This window comes from Tamandua tetradactyla, chromosome 7, assembly GCF_023851605.1.
Source record: "Tamandua tetradactyla isolate mTamTet1 chromosome 7, mTamTet1.pri, whole genome shotgun sequence".
In the NCBI taxonomy this organism is placed as follows: Eukaryota; Metazoa; Chordata; class Mammalia; order Pilosa; family Myrmecophagidae; genus Tamandua; species Tamandua tetradactyla.
The window spans coordinates 102,000,890-102,022,743 of record NC_135333.1 but is presented as its reverse complement, the minus strand read 5'-3'; the positions used below and the strand labels follow the sequence as shown (position 1 = coordinate 102,022,743).

Genomic DNA, 21,854 nt, shown 5'->3' with positions numbered 1-21,854 from the left:
TGGTAGAGCAGAATACAGGGTAAAGGATGAAATCACCCAGATTTTAAAACTTCAACTTCTGTGTGAGACTAAAGGGAGAGATATTTACTGGGTGTAAAATTTATATTTAGGGCAGTGCATTTCTGATTTAACTTGAATGGTCAGTTTAGCTCAACACCATAAGTACATGGAATCCTGAAAGGGGCATGAGATTTTGTTGGTTTGCTAAGGTTAGTTTATGCCCCACATAAATCCCAGAGTAATTTGGGCAGTGAACAAAGAAATTTTTGCAGAGTCTCCTTAGGGCACTGGGAAGAAAGAGGAAATATTCAACTTTCCCATTTGGAGAATATCTGACATTCTCACAAGCAGTGGGGATAACCAAATCAATAGGCTAATCCCTCGATCTTGGGGTTTGCCCCTAGGAAACATAATTTTACAAAGAATAGGTTAAGCCTATTTAAGATTAGGCCTAAGAGGGTAGGCAACAGTGGCTCAGTGGCAGTTCTCACCTGCCATGCTGGAGATCCCAGCTCAGTGTCCGGAGCCTGCCCACATCAAAAAAAAAAAAAAAAAAATTAGGCCTAAGAGTCACCCCCAGAGAACCACAACTGTTGCTCAGATGTGGTCTCTTTCTCTAAGGCAACTTAGCAGTTGAACTCACTGCCCTCCCACCTACGTGGGACATGACTCCCAGAGGTGTGAATCTCCCTGGCAACATAGGACAGAAATCCCAGGGTGAGCCAGGACCCAGCATCAAGGGATTGAGAAAGTCTTCTTGACCAAAAGGGAGAAGAGAGAAATAAGATAAAATAAAGTTTCAGTGGCTGAGAAACTTCAGAGTCAAGAGGTTATCCTAGAGGTTATTCTTATGCATTATACAGATATCCCTTTTTAGTTGATGGTGTACTGGAGTGACTGGAGGGAAGTACCTGAAACTGTTGAGCAGCATTCCAGTAGCCTTGATTCTTAAAGACAACTGTATAAAGATAAAACACTTACAATGTGATTGTGTGATTGTGAAAACCTTGTGTTTGATGCTCCTTTTATCAAGGGTAAGGACAGAAGAGTAAAAAAATATACATATGGATAAAAAATAAATAATGGGGGGACAAAGGATAAAATAAATTGGGTAGATGGAAATACTAGTGGTAAATGAGAGGGAGGAGTAAGGTATATGGTATGCATGAGTTTTTTCTTTTTACTTCTTTTCCTAGACTGATGCAAATGTTCTATAAGAATGATCATGGTGATGAATACATATCTGTGTGATGATATTGTGAGTCACTGATTGTATACCATGCATGGAATGTATGTGTAGGAACATTCCTCAATAAAAATATATTTAAAAAAAATCAAAACACACAATGAGATAGCATTTCACATCTAACAGAATGACCTCTAAAATGAACAGAAAACTATCAGTGGTGGAGAGGCTGTGGAGAAACAGGAATGCTTATTCACCACTGTGAGAATGTAAAATGGTGCAGCCACAGGTGAAGACAGTTTGGCAGTTCCTAGGGATGCTAAGGATAGAACTGTGATATACTGGGCAATCCCACTACTAGGTACATACTCAAAAGAATTGAAAGCAGGGAAATGAACAAACATGGACATACCGATGTTCAGAGTGGCATTATTCATAATTGTGAAAAGACGGAAATAATGCAAGTGTCCATCAACTGATGAACAGATAAACAAAATGTGGTATATGCATACAATGGAATTATTATTCAACTGCAAGAAGAAATGAAGTACTTATGTAATGTGACAACATGGAAGAATTTGAGGACATTATTTTGACTGAAATAAGTCAAACACAAAAAAGGACAAATACTGCAATGGCCTCACTAATAAGAACTACATATTAGTAGCAAACTCATGGTATTAATACCTAGAACGTAGGTCAACCAGAAGATAGAATGAAGGCAGAGAATGGGGATCTGATGCTTAGTTTGTACAGAATATGCAATAAGGTCGATTGTAAATGTTTGAAAATGGATGGAAGTGATGACAGCAAACAGTAAGTGAAACTAACAGTGATGATATGTGGGTGTGATTGTAGTTGAAAGAGAAAGTTTAGGGTCATGCATGTCACTAAAAGGAAAGCCAGGAGATGAAACATGGGACTATATAAGATAGTGAACCCTCTTCAAGATGAAAACATTTTATAATTGATTGTGGTGATATATCACAACACCGTGAATTTACTAGAAGACAGTGATTGTATACTTTTGATATACAAAATTGTATGGTATGTGAATTTATCTCAATAAAAAATTGCTTTAGAAAAAAACATGGATTTTATAGTATCCAGGCACAGCTTAGATGGAATTGTAGGCACAGCCTCTTAGGAGTAGGTGCTAGTGTGATGGCTAATTTAGTCAATTTTTGTAAGACTCAGATTCTTCTTCTGTGAAATGGAGATGCTACCCACTCAGAATTGTCTTGAAGATTAGAGAGTGCATATAAAAAAACCTCTTCCTTACAGTAGATAGGCACTCAAACGTATAGTTACAATAAGTTGTCTTTTTAATAAGATATCCCCTCTCTGAATATACCTCATTCTATCATTTGGAATTAATTACATGGGTTACATATTTTTTCTAAAAATCATCTAATCAGGAAAGAAAAAAAAGGCAATCTCAAAAATTGAAAGGAAACTAAAACAAAGTATATATGCAGTTGGTAGCATAACTACATAGAAAATTCTTTTATGTATCTTTGAAATTCAGTATTTAGAATCTCTAATGAGCTATAACCATTGTAAATGGAAGAGGAAAATGATTCTTACAAAATAAATTTTAAAAGTCGTCCCTTTTCCATCCCTACATTACCCCTTGCTTGTTACGTTTACCTATGTCATTTTTCAGGTAAACTATAAAATAATAATTTAAAATAATATAAAAGTAAGTTAAAAAACATATATTTAACATTGGGATTTTGATTAGAAACACAGTAAACTGACAAATTAACCTGGAAAGAAACACATAGCGATAATGAAGACTGCTCATTCTGAAACATGATAGGACTCTATTTTTTCGGTCTTAAAATTATTTTTAGATCAAGCCCAACTTATGCATTAACTAAGGCCAAATGACATCCCCAAAATATGATACATCATCTAAGTAGACTATAAGGACTAAATAACAGCCAAGGAAAAAAAAAAACTAATATATAAACAAAATTTTTTCCATTTAATTGTTTACACTTAAACCTTAATATACTCACATACCACCATCCTAATTTCCAAATCCCTAATGCTTAGCATGGTCTGTGCAAATTTTTAAGGGTAATGGCTTGTTGATGGCTTGGTGACTTTTCCCCAAACCTCCTTTATGCCTCCAAAGAGGATACTGGTGATAGAGAGCATATATTCATCAAAAAATACTGAGCTCCTACTAAGTGCCAAGTCTAAATATACTGTGGGAATATAAAAGTAAGCAAAATAGCAAACTACTGGGGAGAGCAAGACTCAAAACCTCTAATTCCAACCGAACAAAGAGACAAGGGGTATGACAACCCACCAAAAGCTGCCTCCCCTAAGAGCCCTCAGGCATTCTCAGTCACTAGCGACACTGCCTGATCACAGGGAAACACACCTGTAGGAATCATAAGTAGGTATATTAATGTTTTAGCTTTAAGGAAAGTTATCGCCTTCAAACATGAAAGCCTACTTTTCAACTTTCATCCATCTAATTTGCAAACATTTTTAGAAAAATACAAAAATAGAGGACAGCATATAGTAGAAGCAGGTGCTCAAAAACTTTTGATGATCCAACCCTTATAAAACCTGAAATTGTCTTCACAAATTAAATTCAATGATTCCTTCATTTTAGCAATTTATACAAGAGAAATATAAAATATAGATTTTTAAATAAAATATGGCCTTTTATTTTCAAATTTTTAACTTGTAAAAGATAAACTTGGTCTATTTTCCAATATAGACTAGTAAATTTTTGGCATCTGAAGATTTTGTTAACATGTGTAAATAAACTGAGACACTAGCTTTTAAATTATTCTACATATAGGAACAACTTACACTGGGGTGACTTCGAGGAGGGAGTCTTTCTCTTGGCAATCTTTCATAGTCATATCGTTCCTGAGACCACATGTCAACTTTTCTGTAAGCCACTGAAGAATAAAAAAGAAATCAAAGAATTATTTTTGTGTGTGTTATAAGGAAATGACAGGACATATGGAAGGAGGAATCGATTACATTTCAACTAAGTATTTTCCAGAGCTACTTATGGAAAAAAATGTAAGTGACTGAAACCAAAAAGAAAAAAGTGATTAAGGCAACCCTTTGTCCAACCCATCTGGAAATTTTCATTAAAAGAAAAAAAACTAGCAGTAAGCCTTGTATTTTTCTTTCATTTTTTAAAAATTTAATATAACATTTTATTAGCCACAAACAAACCAGGAGAAAGGAATCCTAATTTCAAAAATATATGATGTACATTTTTTATGGAGGTTTACTTTTTTTAATGTATTCTTTACTTAAGAAAACAAACAATACACTTAGAACCACCAAAAACAGACATCTTAGTTAGCTTAACCACAGGCATATTTAAATAAAGCATCCATATAATCATTATAAAGTCTGTGTTTGCGCAGTTTCATGAACTTAAAGCAATGAGGAAAAAATCTACATATTGGATAGCAAAGCTCTTAAATTCTAAGTATTAAAAACTTAGACACCATTTGATTATCTGTCAAAAATGTGAATAGTCTCAAAATATCAAGTAGAAAATTCTTACAAATATCTGAATTGCTACAGAAATGACCTATGCCAATAAATAATTTCCTTATTTCAGGAAAATACGAAGATACAAATTTTTTACAATTAACATATGGAAATCTTAACCACCTAAAATGGATATCTTAATAGCTTATCCATAGGCATATTAAAAAGAATATCTAAGTAATCATCGTAAAGCCTGTTTGTACAATATGTTTCATATACCAAATTAAAATTAAAGAAAGAAAAAAAAACTATAAGTACAGATATCAGTTACTTGAACTCTAAATATTAAACAGTATCTTTTCACCCTTCATTTTTAAGGCTAATTAAAGCTTCAAAGAGTTTGTCCTCAGCAATTTCTTCATTCTCATAAGGAAAAGAACAGAAAAGATCTATATTCATGAATAGTTTAAAAGGCTGATCGGCAAAGCTACACCTATTTCCTGATGGATGGTTTCTGCAGCATTAGATTTTCTTTTTCTACATTCTGTAAGTTCACATTTAGTCTCAACAGGTTCACTGAAGTGGTTTTAACTGAAAAAAAAAAAGGGTTAAATAAACAATCCTGTGAAAACACACTCAACAATCTTGATCCTTAAACAAAACCTGAAACAAACTACTATTATTTTGGTTTTAATGGGATAAAATTTATTTGAATGAAATGCACCCTTACAAGATTCGAAATTAAAATAAAAGTTCCTTTGGCATTTTACACACAAGTAGGCAGAGAGCAAATGGAGTATTTATTTATAAACATAAAGAATGCTTCCTACTTTAAGTGATGACACTCTCTGGGTAGAGGCCTAATAAAGTGAATTACAGAGTCCAGGGGACACAGCTTCTGTGAACAGGCAAAAGACAAGACAGGCAAGAGAGAATAAGAAAATAGAGAATTGGAAAAAAAGTTCTAAGGTCACTTATATGGAACAGGATACAGATCAGGGGTTGACAACCTTTTTCCGTAAAGGACCAAACAATAAATATTTTCACTTTGCAAGACAAAGCTCTCTCAGAACAAAGCAATTCTGCCACTGTAACATGAAAGCAACCAAAGACAATACATAAATGTATAGGTTAAAAAAAAAAAAGAAGAAATAAATATATGTATAGGGGTTTCTGTGTTCCAATAAAACTTTATTTACGAAAACAGATGGCCAGCCCATGGGAGGCTTGCCACCCTGGAGTAAATGACAGATGGTCAATAGCAGGATAACCAGGAGAGAGTAAAATAATAGCAGAGGAAACTCTGGGCCAAGAACTGTGAACCATCCTGATGTGTGACAGAAGAATCATGAGGGAGAAATACAAATAGGCCAGGCATGAAGTTTAGGGACTTTGAATAGATAGAAAATAGGGTTAACATGTTCAGATGCATATTCAACAGATCCGTAAAGAAAAATATCTCAAAGAAAACATGTTGAAAGATTTTTGGTGGCTTCTTATGATGCCTTATGAAAAAAGAGGAGTGTAAAATAGCTAGAGAATTCTAATAGATCAGGTTAGGCTAAGGGGTGATAAAAGTTAGAAGGTGAGAACAATATCTTTTAAACACTGTACAAAAATTTTTAATCTGCTCTCATAACGCTTACCTATAATGTCTCCTCACACACACAGACCCAATAAAGTAGGGAAGGACCAGCTAACCAAAGGTGCCTAGGGAAATCTTAATTTCTTTGAGAGTTACAAACTGGCTTTTAATATTATGTAAATTCAGCCAAAAGAATCATGGACATATGATACGAACAGTTTAGAAAAAAGGAAATACAAATGACTCAATCATTTCAAAAGATGCTCAAACCTTAAAAATACAGAAAATGAAAATTAAAACTATATAGGAATACAATTTTTCAACCCAAAGCTTTGCTGAAATCAAACTGCTTTGAGAGTATGAAAGCAATACTCTCATACATTAATCAAAGAAGTATAAATTAGAACAAATTCTATGGGAACAACCCCTAGAATGAGCTGAGACTCAGCATCAAGGGATTAAGAAAAACTTCCCGACCAAAACGGGGAAGACTGAAATGAGATAATTAAGTGTCAATAGCTGAGAGATTCCAAGCAGAGTCGAGAGGTTATCCTGGAGGTTATTCTTACGCATTAAATAGATATCACTTTGTTAGTCAAGATGTAGTGGAGAGGCTGGAAGGAATTGTCTGAAAATGTGGAGCTGTGTTCCAGTAGCCATGTTTCTTGATGATGATTGTATAATGATATAGGTTCCACAATGTGACCGTACGATTGTGAAAACCTTGTGTCTGATGCTCCTCTATCTACCTTTCCAACAGACAAGTAAAACAAATGGAAAAATGATGAATAATAGGGGAAATAAAATTCAATGGGAAAAAATTGCCAACATCTATTACATTTTAAAGGCATGTGAGAGAAGGTGCCAAGATGGTGGCTTAGCGAGGTGTGGGATTTAGTTTGTTCTCCAGAACAGCTACTAAATAAACAGGAACAGTATAGAACAGCTGCTGGGGTCACATCAGTGACCAGACACACAGGGTACCCCAGTCTGGACCAGCTGGACTGGCTGCGAGCCCCCCTAGAACCGTGAGTTCCCCAAGCTGCGGCAGCCGGCGCCCCTCCTCCATTGGCCGCTTCCCAGAGGGAAGAAAGGGAGTTTACCAGCAACAGGGGTTGAGCGCAACCAAATGCCAACTGTAGAATTTATTAACAAATTTTGACAATTAAAAATAGGCGCCCACCTCAGGAGAACCTGGTCAAAGCGGAGGTCACTCATTTTTGCCCTGGAGCCAAGGGGGCAGGGCTCACAGAAAAAAGAAAAAAAAAAACAGAAACAGAGGTTTGTGTGCCTGTGTTTCTACAAAGGCTTGACTGCCTCTGGATACAGCAGCAGGACTTCTCAGGCTGCAGCTGCCCCAGGAGTAGGCAGAAATAAGCTTGTTTGAGGGCTTGTCTGGAGCCTGTGGCTTCACCAGGGGAACGGTGAAGCCCAACTCAGGTGGAATCCCTCCCTCAAAGAATTCAGACACCAGGGCTTGGTAATTTGAAGCCATTAAAACCAGCCTACAACCTCTTCTCTGTCTCCACCATGCCCTCAGCAGGGAGAGTCTGCCAAAGTTAAAGGTGCCGCAACATCTTATGCTGGTGGGACCTGCAGGCAGACAAGCACCACATACTGGGCAGGATAAGAAAAACAGAGTCCAGAGACATTACAGGAAGTTTTTCAACCTGCTGGGTCTCACCCTCAGGGAAAACCAACACAGGTGAATCTTTCCTCCTGACAGGAGGTCAGTTTGGTCTGGGAAAATCCGGCTGGAGTCTATAAAACGTAAGGAGAACCTCCTGGGGGGGGGGGGCACCATACAGCAGGGCAAGAAACAAGAAAACAAGAACTGAACAATTCTCCTCTGTTAAACAAAACCTAAGCGAGAGGTCCAGAAAAAGCTGAACTGAATATCAAAGAACAGTCAACAAATTCATCCAGCAAGAAAACCCTAAGTAAAAGAAGTGAAAGCAATCTCCAGAATAAACTAGTTATGGTAATTAAGTGTCTAGACTCCAGAAAAAAAACAAAAAAAACAAATCACACTAGGAAAATTGAAGATATGGCCCAGTCAAAGGAACAAACCAACAATTAAATGGGATATAGGAGCTGAAACAATTAATTCAGAAAGTACAAACAGACACGTAAAACCTCATCAAAAATCAAATTAATGAATTGAGGGAGGACATAAAGATGGCAAAAAGGAATGAACATAAAGAAGAAATCAGAGGTCTGAAAAACAAATCACAGAACTTATGGGAATGAAAGGCACAGGAGAAGAAATGAAAAAAGCAATGGAAACCTACAATGTTATATTTCGAGAGGCAGAAGATAGGATTAGTGAACTGGAGGACAGAAAACCTGAAATCCCTCAAGCAAAAGAAAACATAGGGAAAAAAATGGAAAAATATGAGCAGGACTCAGGGAACTGAATGACACTATGAAGAGCACGAATATATGTGCTGTGGGTGTCCCAGAAGGAGAAGAGAAGGGAAAACGAGGAGAAAAACTAATGGAGGAAATTATCGCTGAAAATTTCCCAACTCTTAAGGAAGACTTAAAATTACAGATCCAAAAAGTACGGTGTCCATCAAAGAGAATATATCCAAATAGACATACTCCAAGACACTTACTAATCAAAATGTCAGAGGTCAAAGAAAAAGAGAGAATCTTGAAAGCAGCAAAGAAAAGCAATCCATCACATACAACCGAAGACCAATAATACTATGCATAGATTTCTCAATGGAAACCATGGCGGCAAGAAGAGAGTGGGATGATATATTTAAATTACTAAAAGAGAAAAACTGCCAACCAAGAATTGTATATCCAGCAAAATTGTCCGTCAAAAAGGAGGGCGAAATTAAAACATTTTCAGACAAAAAACTGCTGAGGGAAAAATCCACAGCAAAACTACTAGAGCTAATAAATGAGTACAGCAAAGTGCCAGGTTACAAGATCAACACTCAAAAATCTGTAGTGTTTCTATACACTATTAATGAACAAGCTGAGGGGGAAATCAAGAAAAGAATTCCATTTAAAATTGCAACCAGAAAAACAAAATATTTAGGAATGAATTTACCTAAAGAGACAAAAGACCTATACAAAGAAAACTACAAGAAATTCTTAAAAGAAATCACAGAAGACCTAAATAGATGGAAGGGCATACAGTGTTCATGGACTGGAGACTAAACATAGTTAAGATGTCACTTCTACCTAAATTGATTTACAGATTCAATGCAATACCAATTAAAATCACAAAAACTTACTTTTCAGAAATAGAAAAATCAATAACCAAATTTATCTGGTAGGGCAGGGTGCCCCAAATAGCTAAAAGTATCCTGAGGAAAAAAAATGAAGTCGAGGTCTCACACTATCTGACCTTAAGGCGTATGATGAAGCTACAGTGATCAAAACAGCTAGGTACTATATCTGAGCACTCTATTCGATTCCATTGGTCGATATATCTATCTTTATGCCAATACCATGCTGTTTCGAGCACTGTGGCTTCATAATATGCCTTAAAGTCCGGCATCGCAAGACCTCCAGCTTCGTTTTTTTTTCCTCAAGATGTTTTTAGCAATTCGGGGGAACCTGCCCTTCCAGATAAATTTGCTTATTGGTTTTTCTAATTCTAAAAAATATAAGTTGTTGGGATTTTGATTGGTATTACATTGAATCTGTAGATCAGTTTAGGTAGGATTGACATCTTAATTATATTTAGTCTTCCAATCCATGAACACGGTATGCCCTTCCATCTATTTAGGTCTTCTGTGATTTCTTTTAGCAGGTTTTTGTAGTTTTCTTTATATAGGTTTTTTGTCTCTTTGGTTAAATTTATTCCTAGGTATTTTATTCTTTTAGTTGCAATTGTAAATGGGATTCGTTTCTTGATTTCCCCCCCTCAGCTTGTTCATTACTAGTGTATAGAAATGCTACAGATTTTTGAATGTTGATCTTCTAGCTTGCTACATTGCTGTACTCATTTGTTAGCTCTAGCAATTTTGTTGTGGAGTTTTCTGGGTTTTCTACGTATAGTATCATATCGTCTGCAAACAGTGATAGTTTTACTTCTTCCTTTCCAATTCTGATGCCTTGTATTTCTTTTTCTTGTCTAATTGCTTTGGCTAGAACTTCTAACACAATGTTGAATAATAGTGGTAATAGTGGACATCCTTGTCTTGTTCCTGATCTTAGGGGGAAAGTTTTCAATTTTTCCCCACTGAGGATGATATTAGCTGTGGGTTTTTCATATATTCCCTCTACTATTTTAAGGAAGTTCCCCTGCATTTATTCCTATCTTTTGAAGTGTTTTCAACAGGAAAGGATGTTGAATCTTGTCAAATGCCTTCTCTGCATCAACTGAGATGATCATGTGATTTTTCTGCTTTGATTTGTTGATGTGGTGTATTACATTAACTGATTTTCTTATGTTGAACCATCCTTGCATACCTGGGATGAATCCTACTTGGTCATGATGTATAATTCTTTTAATGTGTTGTTGGATACGATTTGCTAGAATTTTATTCAGGATTTTTGCATCTATATTCATTAGAGAGATTGGTCTGTAGTTTTCTTTTTTTGTAATATCTTTGCCTGGTTTTGGTATGAGGGTGATGTTGGCTTCATAGAATGAATTGGGTAGTTTTCCCTCCACTTCGATTTTTTTGAAGAGTTTGAGGAGAGTTGGTACTAATTCTTTCTGGAATGTTTGATAGAATTCACATGTGAAGCCGTCTGGTCCTGGACTTTTTTTTTAGGGAGCTTTTGAATGACTAATTCAATCTCTTTACTTGTGATTGGTTTGTTGAGGTCATCTATGTCTTCTTGAGTCAAAGTTGGTTGTTCAGGTCTTTCCAGGAACCCGTCCATTTCCTCTAAATTGTTGTATTTATTAGCGTAAAGTTGTTCATAGTATCCTGTTATTACCTCCTTTATTTCTGTGAGGTCAGTAGTTATGTCTCCTCTTCCATTTCTGATCTTATTTATTTGCATCCTCTCTCTTCTTCTTTTTGTCAATCTTGCTAAGGGCCCATCAATCTTATTGATTTTCTCATAGAACCAACTTCTGGTCTTATTGATTTTCTCTATTGTTTTCATGTTTTCAATTTCATTTATTTCTGCTCTAACCTTTGTTATTTCTTTCCTTTTGCTTGCTTTGGGATTAGTTTGCTGTTCTTTCTCCAGTTCTTCCAAATGGACAGTTAATTCCTGCATTTTTGCCTTTTCTTCTTTTCTGATAAAGGCATTTAGGGCAATAAATTTCCCTCTTAGCACTGCCTTTGCTGCGTCCCATAATTTTTTTTTTTTTTTTTTTTTTTTTATTTTTTATAAACGGAAAAAAAAAAAAAAGAAATTAACACAACATTTAGAAATCATACCATTCTACATATGCACTCAGTAATTCTTAACATCATCACATAGATGCATGATCATTGTTTCTTAGTACATTTGCATCGGTTTAGAGGAACTAGCAACACAACAGAAAAAGATATAAAATGTTAATATAAAGAAAAGAAATAAAAGTAGTAGTAATAGTAAAAAACAACAACAAACAAACCAACAAGCAAACAAAAACAAAAAAAACCCTATAGCTCAGATGCATCTTCATTCAGTATTTTAACATGATTACTTTACAATTAGGTATTATTGTGCTGTCCATTTTTGAGTTTTTGTATCTAGTCCTGTTGCACAGTCTGTATCCCTTCAGCTTCAATTACCCATTGTCTTACCCTGTTTCTAACTCCTGCTGAACTCTGTTACCAATGACATATTTCAAGTTTATTCTCGAATGTCCGTTCACATCAGCGGGACCATACAGTATTTGTCCTTTAGTTTTTGGCTGGATTCACTCAGCATAATATTCTCTAGGTCCATCCATGTTATTACATGGTTCATAAGTTTATCTTGTCTTAAGGCTGCATAATATTCCATCGTATGTATATACCACAGTTTGTTTAGCCATTCTGCTGTTGATGGACATTTTGGCTGTTTCCATCTCTTTGCAATTGTAAATAACGCTGCTATAAACATTGGTGTGCAAATGTCCGTTTGTGTCTTTGCCCTTAAGTCCTTAGAGTAGATACCTAGCAATGGTATTGCTGGGTCGTATGGCAATTCTATATTCAGCTTTTTGAGGAACCGCCAAACTGCCTTCCACAGTGGTTGCACCCTTTGACATTTCCACCAACAGTGGATAAGTGTGCCTCTTTCTCCGCATCCTCTCCAGCACTTGTCATTTTCTGTTTTGTTGATAATGGCCATTCTGGTGGGTGTGAGATGATATCTCATTGTGGTTTGGATTTGCATTTCTCTAATGGCCAGGGACATTGAGCATCTCTTCATGTGCCTCTTGGCCATCCGTATTTCTTCTTCTGGTAGGTGTCTGTTTAAGTCTTTTTCCCATTTTGTAATTGGGTTGGCTGTCTTTTTGTTGTTGAGTTGAATAATCTCTTTATAAATTCTGGATACTAGAACTTTATCTGATATGTCGTTTCCAAATATTGTCTCCCATTGTGTAGGCTGTCTTTCTACTTTCTTGATGAAGTTCTCTGATGCACAAAAGTGTTTAATTTTGAGGAGCTCCCATTTATTTATTTCCTTCTTCAGCGCTCTTGCTTTAGGTTTAAGGTCCATAAAACCACCTCCAGTTGTAAGATCCATAAGATATCTACCAACATTTTCCTCTATCTGTTTTATGGTCTTAGACCTAATGTTTAGATCTTTGATCCATTTTGAGTTAACTTTTGTATAGGGTGTGAGAGATGGGTCTTTTTTCATTCTTTTGCATATGGATATCCAGTTCTCTAGGCACCATTTATTGAAGAGACTGCTCTGTCCCAGGTGAGTTGGCTTGACTGCCTTATCAAAGATCAAATGTCCATAGATGAGAGGGTCTATATCTGAGCACTCTGTTCGATTCCATTGGTCGATATATCTATCTTTATGCCAATACCATGCTGTTTTGACCACTGTGGCTTCATGGTATGCCTTAAAGTCAGGCAGCGCGAGACCTCCAGCTTCGTTTTTTTTCCTCAAGATGTTTTTAGCAATTCGGGGCACCCTGCCCTTCCAGATAAATTTGCTTATTGGTTTTTCTATTTCTGAAAAATAAGTTGTTGGGATTTTGATTGGTATTGCATTGAATCTGTAAATCAATTTAGGTAGGATTGACATCTTAACTATATTTAGTCTTCCAATCCATGAACACGGTATGCCCTTCCATCTATTTAGGTCTTCTGTGATTTCTTTTAGCAGTTTTTTGTAGTTTTCTTTATATAGGTTTTTTGTCTCTTTGGTTAAATTTATTCCTAGGTATTTTATTCTTTTAGTTGCGATTGTAAATGGGATTCGTTTCTTGATTTCCGCCTCAGCTTGTTCATTACTAGTGTATAGAAAAGCTACAGATTTTTGAATGTTGATCTTGTAGCCTGCTACTTTGCTGTACTCATTTATTAGCTCTATTAATTTTGTTGTGGATTTTTCTGGGTTTTCTACATATAGTATCATATCGTCTGCAAACAGTGATAGTTTTACTTCTTCCTTTCCTATTTTGATGCCTTGTATTTCTTTTTCTTGCCTAATTGCTCTGGCTAGAACTTCCAACACAATGTTGAATAATAGTGGTGATAGTGGACATCCTTGTCTTGTTCCTGATCTTAGGGGGAAAGTTTTCAATTTTTCCCCATTGAGGATGATATTAGCTGTGGGTTTTTCATATATTCCCTCTATCATTTTAAGGAAGTTCCCTTGTATTCCTATCTTTTGAAGTGTTTTCAGCAGGAAAGGATGTTGAATCTTGTCAAATGCCTTCTCTGCATCAATTGAGATGATCATGTGATTTTTCTGCTTTGATTTGTTGATATGGTGTATTACATTAATTGATTTTCTTATGTTGAACCATCCTTGCATACCTGGGATGAATCCTACTTGGTCATGATGTATAATTCTTTTAATGTGTTGTTGGATACGATTTGCTAGAATTTTATTGAAGATTTTTGCATCTGTATTCATTAGAGAGATTGGTCTGTAGTTTTCTTTTTTTGTAATATCTTTGCCTGGTTTTGGTATGAGGGTGATGTTGGCTTCATAGAATGAATTAGGTAGTTTTCCCTCCACTTCGATTATGTTGAAGAGTTTGAGGAGAGTAGGTACTAATTCTTTCTGGAATGTTTGATAGAATTCACATGTGAAGCCGTCTGGTCCTGGACTTTTCTTTTTAGGGAGCTTTTGAATAACTAATTCAATCTCTTTACTTGTGATTGGTTTGTTGAGGTCGTCTATTTCTTCTTGAGTCAAAGTTGGTTGTTCATGTCTTTCCAGGAACCTGTCCATTTCTTCTAAATTGTTGTATTTATTAGTGTAAAGTTGTTCATAGTATCCTGTTATTACCTCCTTTATTTCTGTGAGGTCAGTAGTTATGTCTCCTCTTTCATTCCTAATCTTATTTATTTGCATCCTCTCTCTTCTTCTTTTTGTCAATCTTGCTAAGGGCCCATCAATCTTGTTGATTTTCTCATAGAACCAACTTCTGGTCTTATTGATTTTCTCTATTGTTTTCATGTTTTCAATTTCATTTATTTCTGCTCTAACCTTTGTTATTTCTTTCCTTTTGCTTGCTTTGGGATTAGTTTGCTCTTCTTTCTGCAGTTCTTCCAAGTGGACAGTTAATTCCTGCATTTTTGCCTTTTCTTCTTTTCTGATATAGGCATTTAGGGCAATAAATTTCCCTCTTAGCACTGCCTTTGCTGCGTCCCATAAGTTTTGATATGTTGTGTTTTCATTTTCATTCGCCTTGAGGTATTTACTGATTTCTCTTGCAATTTCTTCTTTGACCCACTTGTTGTTTAAGAGTGTGTTGTTGAGCCTCCATGTATTTGTGAATTTTCTGGCACTCTGCCTATTATTGATTTCCAACTTCATTCCTTTATGATCCGAGAAAGTGTTGTGTATGATTTCAATCTTTTTAAATTTGTTAAGACTTGCTTTGTGATCCAGCATATGGTCTATCTTTGAGAATGATCCATGAGCACTTGAGAAAAGGTGTATCCTGCTGTTGTGGGATGTAATGTTCTATAAATGTCTGTTAAGTCTAGCTCCTTTATAGTAATATTCAGATTCTCTATTTCTTTATTGATCCTCTGTCTAGATGTTCTGTGCATTGATGAGAGTGGTGTATTGAAGTCTCCAACTATTATGGTATATGTGTCTATTTCCCTTTTCAGTGTTTGCAGTGTATTCCTCACGTATTTTGGGGCATTCTGGTTCGGTGCATAAATATTTATGATTGTTGTGTCTTCTCGTTTAATTGTTCCTTTTATTAGTATATAGTGTCCCTCTTTGTCTCTTTTAACTGTTTTACATTTGAAGTCTAATTTGTTGGATATTAGTATAGCCACTCCTGCTCTTTTCTGGTTGTTATCTGCATGAAATATCTTTTCCCAACCTTTAGTTAACTCAAAATGGATCAAAGATCGAAACATTAGGTCTAAGACCATATAACAGTTAGAGGAAAATGTAGGGAGATATCTTATGAATCTTACAATTGGAGGCGGTTTTATGGACCTTAAACCTAAAGCAAGAGCAGTGAAGAAATAAATAAATAAATGGGAGCTCCTCAAAAGTAAACACTTTTGTGCATCAAAGAACTTCATCAAGAAAGTAGAAAGACAGCCTACAAAATGGGAGATAATATTTGGAAATGACATATCAGATAAAGGTCTAGTATCCAGAATTTATAAAGAGATTGTTCAACTCAACAACAAAAAGACAGCCAACCCAATTACAAAATGGGAAAAAGACTTGAACAGACACCTACCAGAAGAGGAAATACGGATGGCCAAGAGGCACATGAAGAGATGCTCAATGTCCCTGACCATTAGAGAAATGCAAATCAAAACCACAATGAGATATCACATCACACCCACCAGAATGGCCATTATCAACAAAACAGAAAATGACAAGTGCTGGAGAGGATGCAGAGAAAGAGGCACACTTATCCACTGTTGGTGGGAATGTCAAATGGTGCAACCACTGTGGAAGGCAGTTTGGCGGTTCCTCAAAAAGCTGAATATAGAATTGCCATATGACCCAGCAATACCATTGCTGGGAATCTACTCAAAGGAATTAAGGGCAAAAATTCAAATGGACATTTGCACACCAATGTTTATAGCAGCGTTATTTACAATTGCAAAGAGATGGAAACAGCCAAAATGTCCATCAACAGCAGAATGGCTAAACAAACTGTGGTATATACATATGATGAAATATTATGCAGCTTTAAGACAAGATAAACTTATGAAGCATGTAATAACATGGATGGACCTAGAGAACATTATGCTGAGCGAGTCCAGCCAAAAACTAAAGGACAAATAATGTATGGTCCCACTGATGTGAACGGACATTCGAGAATAAACTTGAAATATGTCATTGGTAACAGAGTCCAGCAGGAGTTAGAAACAGGGTAAGATAATGGGTAATTGAAGCTGAAGGGATACAGACTGTGCAACAGGACTAGATACAAAAACTCAAAAATGGACAGCACAATAATACCTAATTGTAAAGTAATCATGTTAAAACACTGAATGAAGCTGCATCTGAGCTATAGGGGTTTTTTTGTTTTTGTTTTTTTTGTTTTTTTTGTTTTTTTTTACTATTATTACTACTTTTATTTCTTTTCTCTATATTAACATTTTATATCTTTTTCTGTTGTGTTGCTAGTTCCTCTAAACCGATGCAAATGTACTTAGAAACGATGATCATGCATCTATGTGATGATGTTAAGAATTACTGAGTGCATATGTAGAATGGTATGATTTCTAATTGTTGTGTTAATTTCTTTTTTTTTCTGTTAATAAAAAAAAAAAAACAGCATGGTACTGGCATAAAGATAGATATATTGACCAATGGAATAGAATAGAGAGTTCAGATAGAGACCCTCTCATCTATGAACAATTGATCTTAGATAAGGCTGTCAAACCAACTCACCTGGGACAGAACAGTCTCTTCAATAAATGGGGCCTAGAAAACTAGATATTCATATCCAAAAGAATGAAAGAGGAGCCATATCTCACACCCTATACAAAAGTTAACTAAAAATGGATCAAAGACGTAAACATTCGATCTAAGACTATAAAACTGTTAGAAGAAAATGTAGTGAAATATCTTATAAATCTTATACTTGGAGGCAGTTTTCTAGACCTTACACCCAAAGCAAGAGCATTGAAGAAAGAAAGAAAGAAATGGGAACTCCTCAAAATTAAGCACTTTTGAACATCAAAGAACTTCATGAAGAAAATAAAAAGACAGCCTACACAACGGGAGACAATATTTGGAAATGACATATCAGATAAAGGTCTGGTATCCAGAATTTATAAAGAGATTGTTCAACACAACAACAAAAAGACAGCCAACCCAATTAGAAAATGGGCAAAAGACTTAACAGACACTTCTCAGAAGAGGAAATACAAATGGCCAAAAGGCACATGAAGAGATGCTCAATTTCCCTGACTATTAGAGAAATGCAAATCAAATCCACAATGAGATATCATCTCACACCCACCAGAATGGCCATTATCAATAAAACAGAAAATGACAAATGGCGGAGAGGATGTGGAGAAAGAGGCACACTTATCCACTGTCAGTGGGAATGTCAAATGGTATAACCGCTGTGGAAGGCAGTTTGGTGGTTCCTCAAAAAGCTAAATATAGAATTGCCATATGATCCAGCAATACCATTGCTAGGTTTCTACTCAGAGGACATTAGGGCAAGGACACAAACGGACATTTGCATACCAACGTTTACAGCAGCATTATTTACAATTGCGAAGAGATGGAAACAGATAAAATGTCCATCAACAGACAAGTGGCAAAACAAACTGTGGTATATACATATGATGGAATATTATGCGGCTGTAAGACAGAAGAAAGTTATGAAGTACATAACAACATGATTGGACCTTAAGGACATTATGCTGAGTGAGATCAGCCAGAAACAAAAAGACAAATACTGTATGGTCTCACTGATATGAACTGACATTAGTGAATAAACTTAGAGAATTTCTTTGGTAACAGAGACCATCAGGAGACAGAAATAGGGTAAGATATTGGGTAACTGGAGCTGAAGTGATACAGATTGTACAACAGGACTCAAGGTAAAAACTCAAAAATGGACAGCACAATACTAACTAACTGCAATACAATTATGTTAAAACACTGAATGAAGCTGAATGTGAGAACGATAGAGGGAGGAGGGCTGGGGGCACAAATGAAATCAGAAAGAAAGACGATAAACATTCAGATGGTATAATCTAGGAATGCCTAGAGTGTATAATGATAGTGACTAATTGTACATATTTTAAAAATGTTTTTGCATGACGAAGAACAAAGGAATGTCATTACTGCAGGGTGCTGAGATCAGATGGTAATTAATGTTTTAAAATTTCAACTTATGTGTGAGACTAAAGCAAAAAATGTTTATTTGGTACAAAATTTATATTTTGACTAGTGCATTTCCTAATATAACTTATGTAGACAGCTTAACTGAACACCGTAAGTACATGGAACTTTGAGTAGGACATGAAATTTTGTTGGTTTGTCCAAAGTGATGCCCTGATAAATCTCAGAGTGATTTGAACAGTGAAGAAAAAAGTATTTCCAAAGTCCCCTTCAGGAAATGGTGAGAATGGGGGAAAATTCAGCTTCCCCAAGTTGAATTCTTGATATTGTCACAAGCAGTGTGGACAATCAAAGCTATAGGCTAAGCCCCCATTCTTGGGGTTTGTTCATATGAAACTTAACCCCACAAAGGACAGGTCAAGCCTACTTAAAATTAGGCCTAAGAGTTACCCGCAAGAGAATCTCTTTTGTTGCTCAGATGTGGCCTCCCTCACCAGACAACACAACAAGCAAACTCACCACTCTCCCCCTGTCTACATGGGACATGACTCCCAGGGGTGTGGACCTTCTTGGCAATGTGGGATGAAATACTAGAATGAACTGCTCACTCAGCATCAAGGAATTGAGAAAAACCCTAGAATGAGCTGAGACTCAGCACCAAGGGATTAAGAAAACCTTCTCGACCAAAAGGGGGAAGAGTGAAATGAGACAAAATAAAGTGTCAATGGCTGAGAGATTCCAAACAGAGTCGAGAGGTTATCCTGGAGGTTATTCTTACGCATTAATTAGATATCACCTTGTTATTCAAGATGAATGGAGAGGCTGGAGGGAACTGCCTGAAAATGTAGAGCTGTGTTCCAGTAGCCATGTTTCTTGAAGATGATTGTATAATGATATAGCCTTCACAATGTGACTGCGTGACTGTGAAAACCTTGTGTCTGATGATCCTTTTATCTACCTCATCAACAGATGAGTAGAACATATGGAATAAAAATAAATAACAGGAGGAACAAATGTTAAAATAAATTTAGTTTGAAATGCTAGTGACCAATGAAAGGGAGGGGTAAGGGGTATGGTATGTATAAATTTTTTTTCTGTTTTCTGGGCTCTTTCTGAATAAATGCAAATGTTTCAAGAAATGATCATGATGATGAATATGCAACTATGTGATGATATTGTGAATTATTGATTATATATGTAGAACACAATGATCAAAATACGAATGTTTGGGCTTGGTGTTTTTTGGTATGTAAAAAAATAAAATAAAATAAAAATTTAAAGGCATGTCACTTTGACATGGCAATTCTACTTTTTTAGTAATATTTTGCACAAATGCATAGCAAAGACTGAAAACAACCAAAAAAGTCCATCATGAGAACAGTGGTTTAATATAGTTGTATAATCATACAAAGGAATATAATGGCAACCATTATAAAGAAAAGTAGGCCTATATGGAATAATATGGAAAGATTATCAAGATACATTGCTAGGCAAAAATGAACAAAGAGAAGATTAATATGTAGCATATGCTTCCATCTGTGGAAAATTAAAAGGCAGGTTATGAGTCTATAAACATATGCATAGACTAGTTTGGGAGTATAAAAGTGGCTGCCTCTGGGGAGAACTTGGTGGCTGGGGTATTGGAAGGTGAAAAAGACAATTTTCACTGCATAATATTCTGTACATCCTACTTCTATTATAAAAAGAAGTAACAGTTTTTAAAGTCCCTGAATATCATTCAATAAGCATAACATGACAAGTGAAAATGATGAATTAATAAACCAAAGGAAAAAATAAAAATGATTTTGCAATTTAAAGAGAAAAAGAGTGAAATATAAGTGTTCCAAAGAAATACGATACAGTTTCTTAGCTAGATATGATACTAAAATATTGAAATTTACTGGCTTCCCTTCCAAAATACAAAGTAACAATAACTGTTATATTACTTATTTCAGTCTTTTCAGGAAACAAATTTAAAGTTTAAAAAAAGCTTCTGTAGCAATCAAGGAACAGTTGTATACAGACTTAAGAATTTATATCTGTATAAACTAATCAATAGAGAAAAATAACTAATAGTTATTTTTACAATAGTATTCACTATTTGTATGGTAGGCAGGTTATTATTTCTAAAACAAGGAGAAAAGTATATATTTCCATTATGGAAATGCTCAAAATTGTAAAAATAAAGAATAATGGGCATTAATAAGCAATATTCTTTCAAACATATCTCTGAAAACAAAAGTTACCATTTTGATCACCACAGACCTCCGAAATTTCATAAGAACAAGAAAACTAAATTAAAAGAAGAGAATTCTTAGTCCTAATTTTGCTGGTTGAGAGCAAGTACAAGCATCCCTCTTTTCCTTATCTCTAGATAAGAGGATTACACTAAATATTTAAGGTAGAGTTTAGTCATAAAAACTAAGAAAACTGGCTTTAAAATATCTCAAATAACTTTTTTAAAAATCTGGAATCCCTTTAAGGCATATTATGAAGCCACAGTGGTCAAAACAGCATGGTATTGGCATAAAGATAGATATATCGACCAATGGAATCGAACAGAGTGCTCAGATATAGACCCTCTCATCTATGGACATTTGATCTTTGATAAGGCAATCAAGCCAACTCACCTGGGACAGAACAGTCTCTTCAATAAATGGTGCCTAGAGAACTGGATATCCATATGCAAAAGAATGAAAGAAGACCCATATCTCACACCCTATACAAAAGTTAACTCAAAATGGATCAAAGATCTAAACATTAGGTCTAAGACCATAAAACAGAGGAAAATGTAGGGAGATATCTTATGAATCTTACAATTGGAGGCGGTTTTATGGACCTTAAACCTAAAGCAAGAGCACTGAAGAAGGAAATAAATAAATGGGAACTCCTCAAAATTAAACACTTTTGTGCATCAAAGAACTTCATCAAGAAAGTAGAAAGACAGCCTACACAATGGGAGACAATATTTGGAAATGACATATCAGATAAACGTCTAGTATCCAGAATTTATAAAGAGATTATTCAACTCAACAACCAAAAGACAGCCAACCCAATTACAAAATGGGAAAAAGACTTGAACAGACACCTCTCAGAAGAGGAAATACAAATGGCCAAAAGGCGCATGAAGAGATGCTCAATGTCCCTGACCATTAGAAAAATGCAAATCAAAACCACAATGAGATATCATCTCACACCCACCAGAATGGCCATTATCAACAAAAC

General features: G+C 35.6%; 1 protein-coding gene across 14 annotated transcripts in view; it reads right to left on the bottom strand.

Moving 5' to 3' along the window:
- The window catches only part of PPHLN1 (periphilin 1), a 194,350-nt gene that overhangs the window by 155,572 nt on the left and 16,924 nt on the right, over positions 1-21,854 (bottom strand). For all 14 annotated transcript variants that reach the window (XM_077170606.1, XM_077170614.1, XM_077170608.1 and 11 more), the window contains one exon: positions 4,022-4,113. In XM_077170606.1, coding sequence (XP_077026721.1) covers positions 4,022-4,093 — 72 coding nt within the window. In that variant the 5' untranslated portion in view covers positions 4,094-4,113. The remainder of the gene's footprint in view (positions 1-4,021; positions 4,114-21,854) is intronic.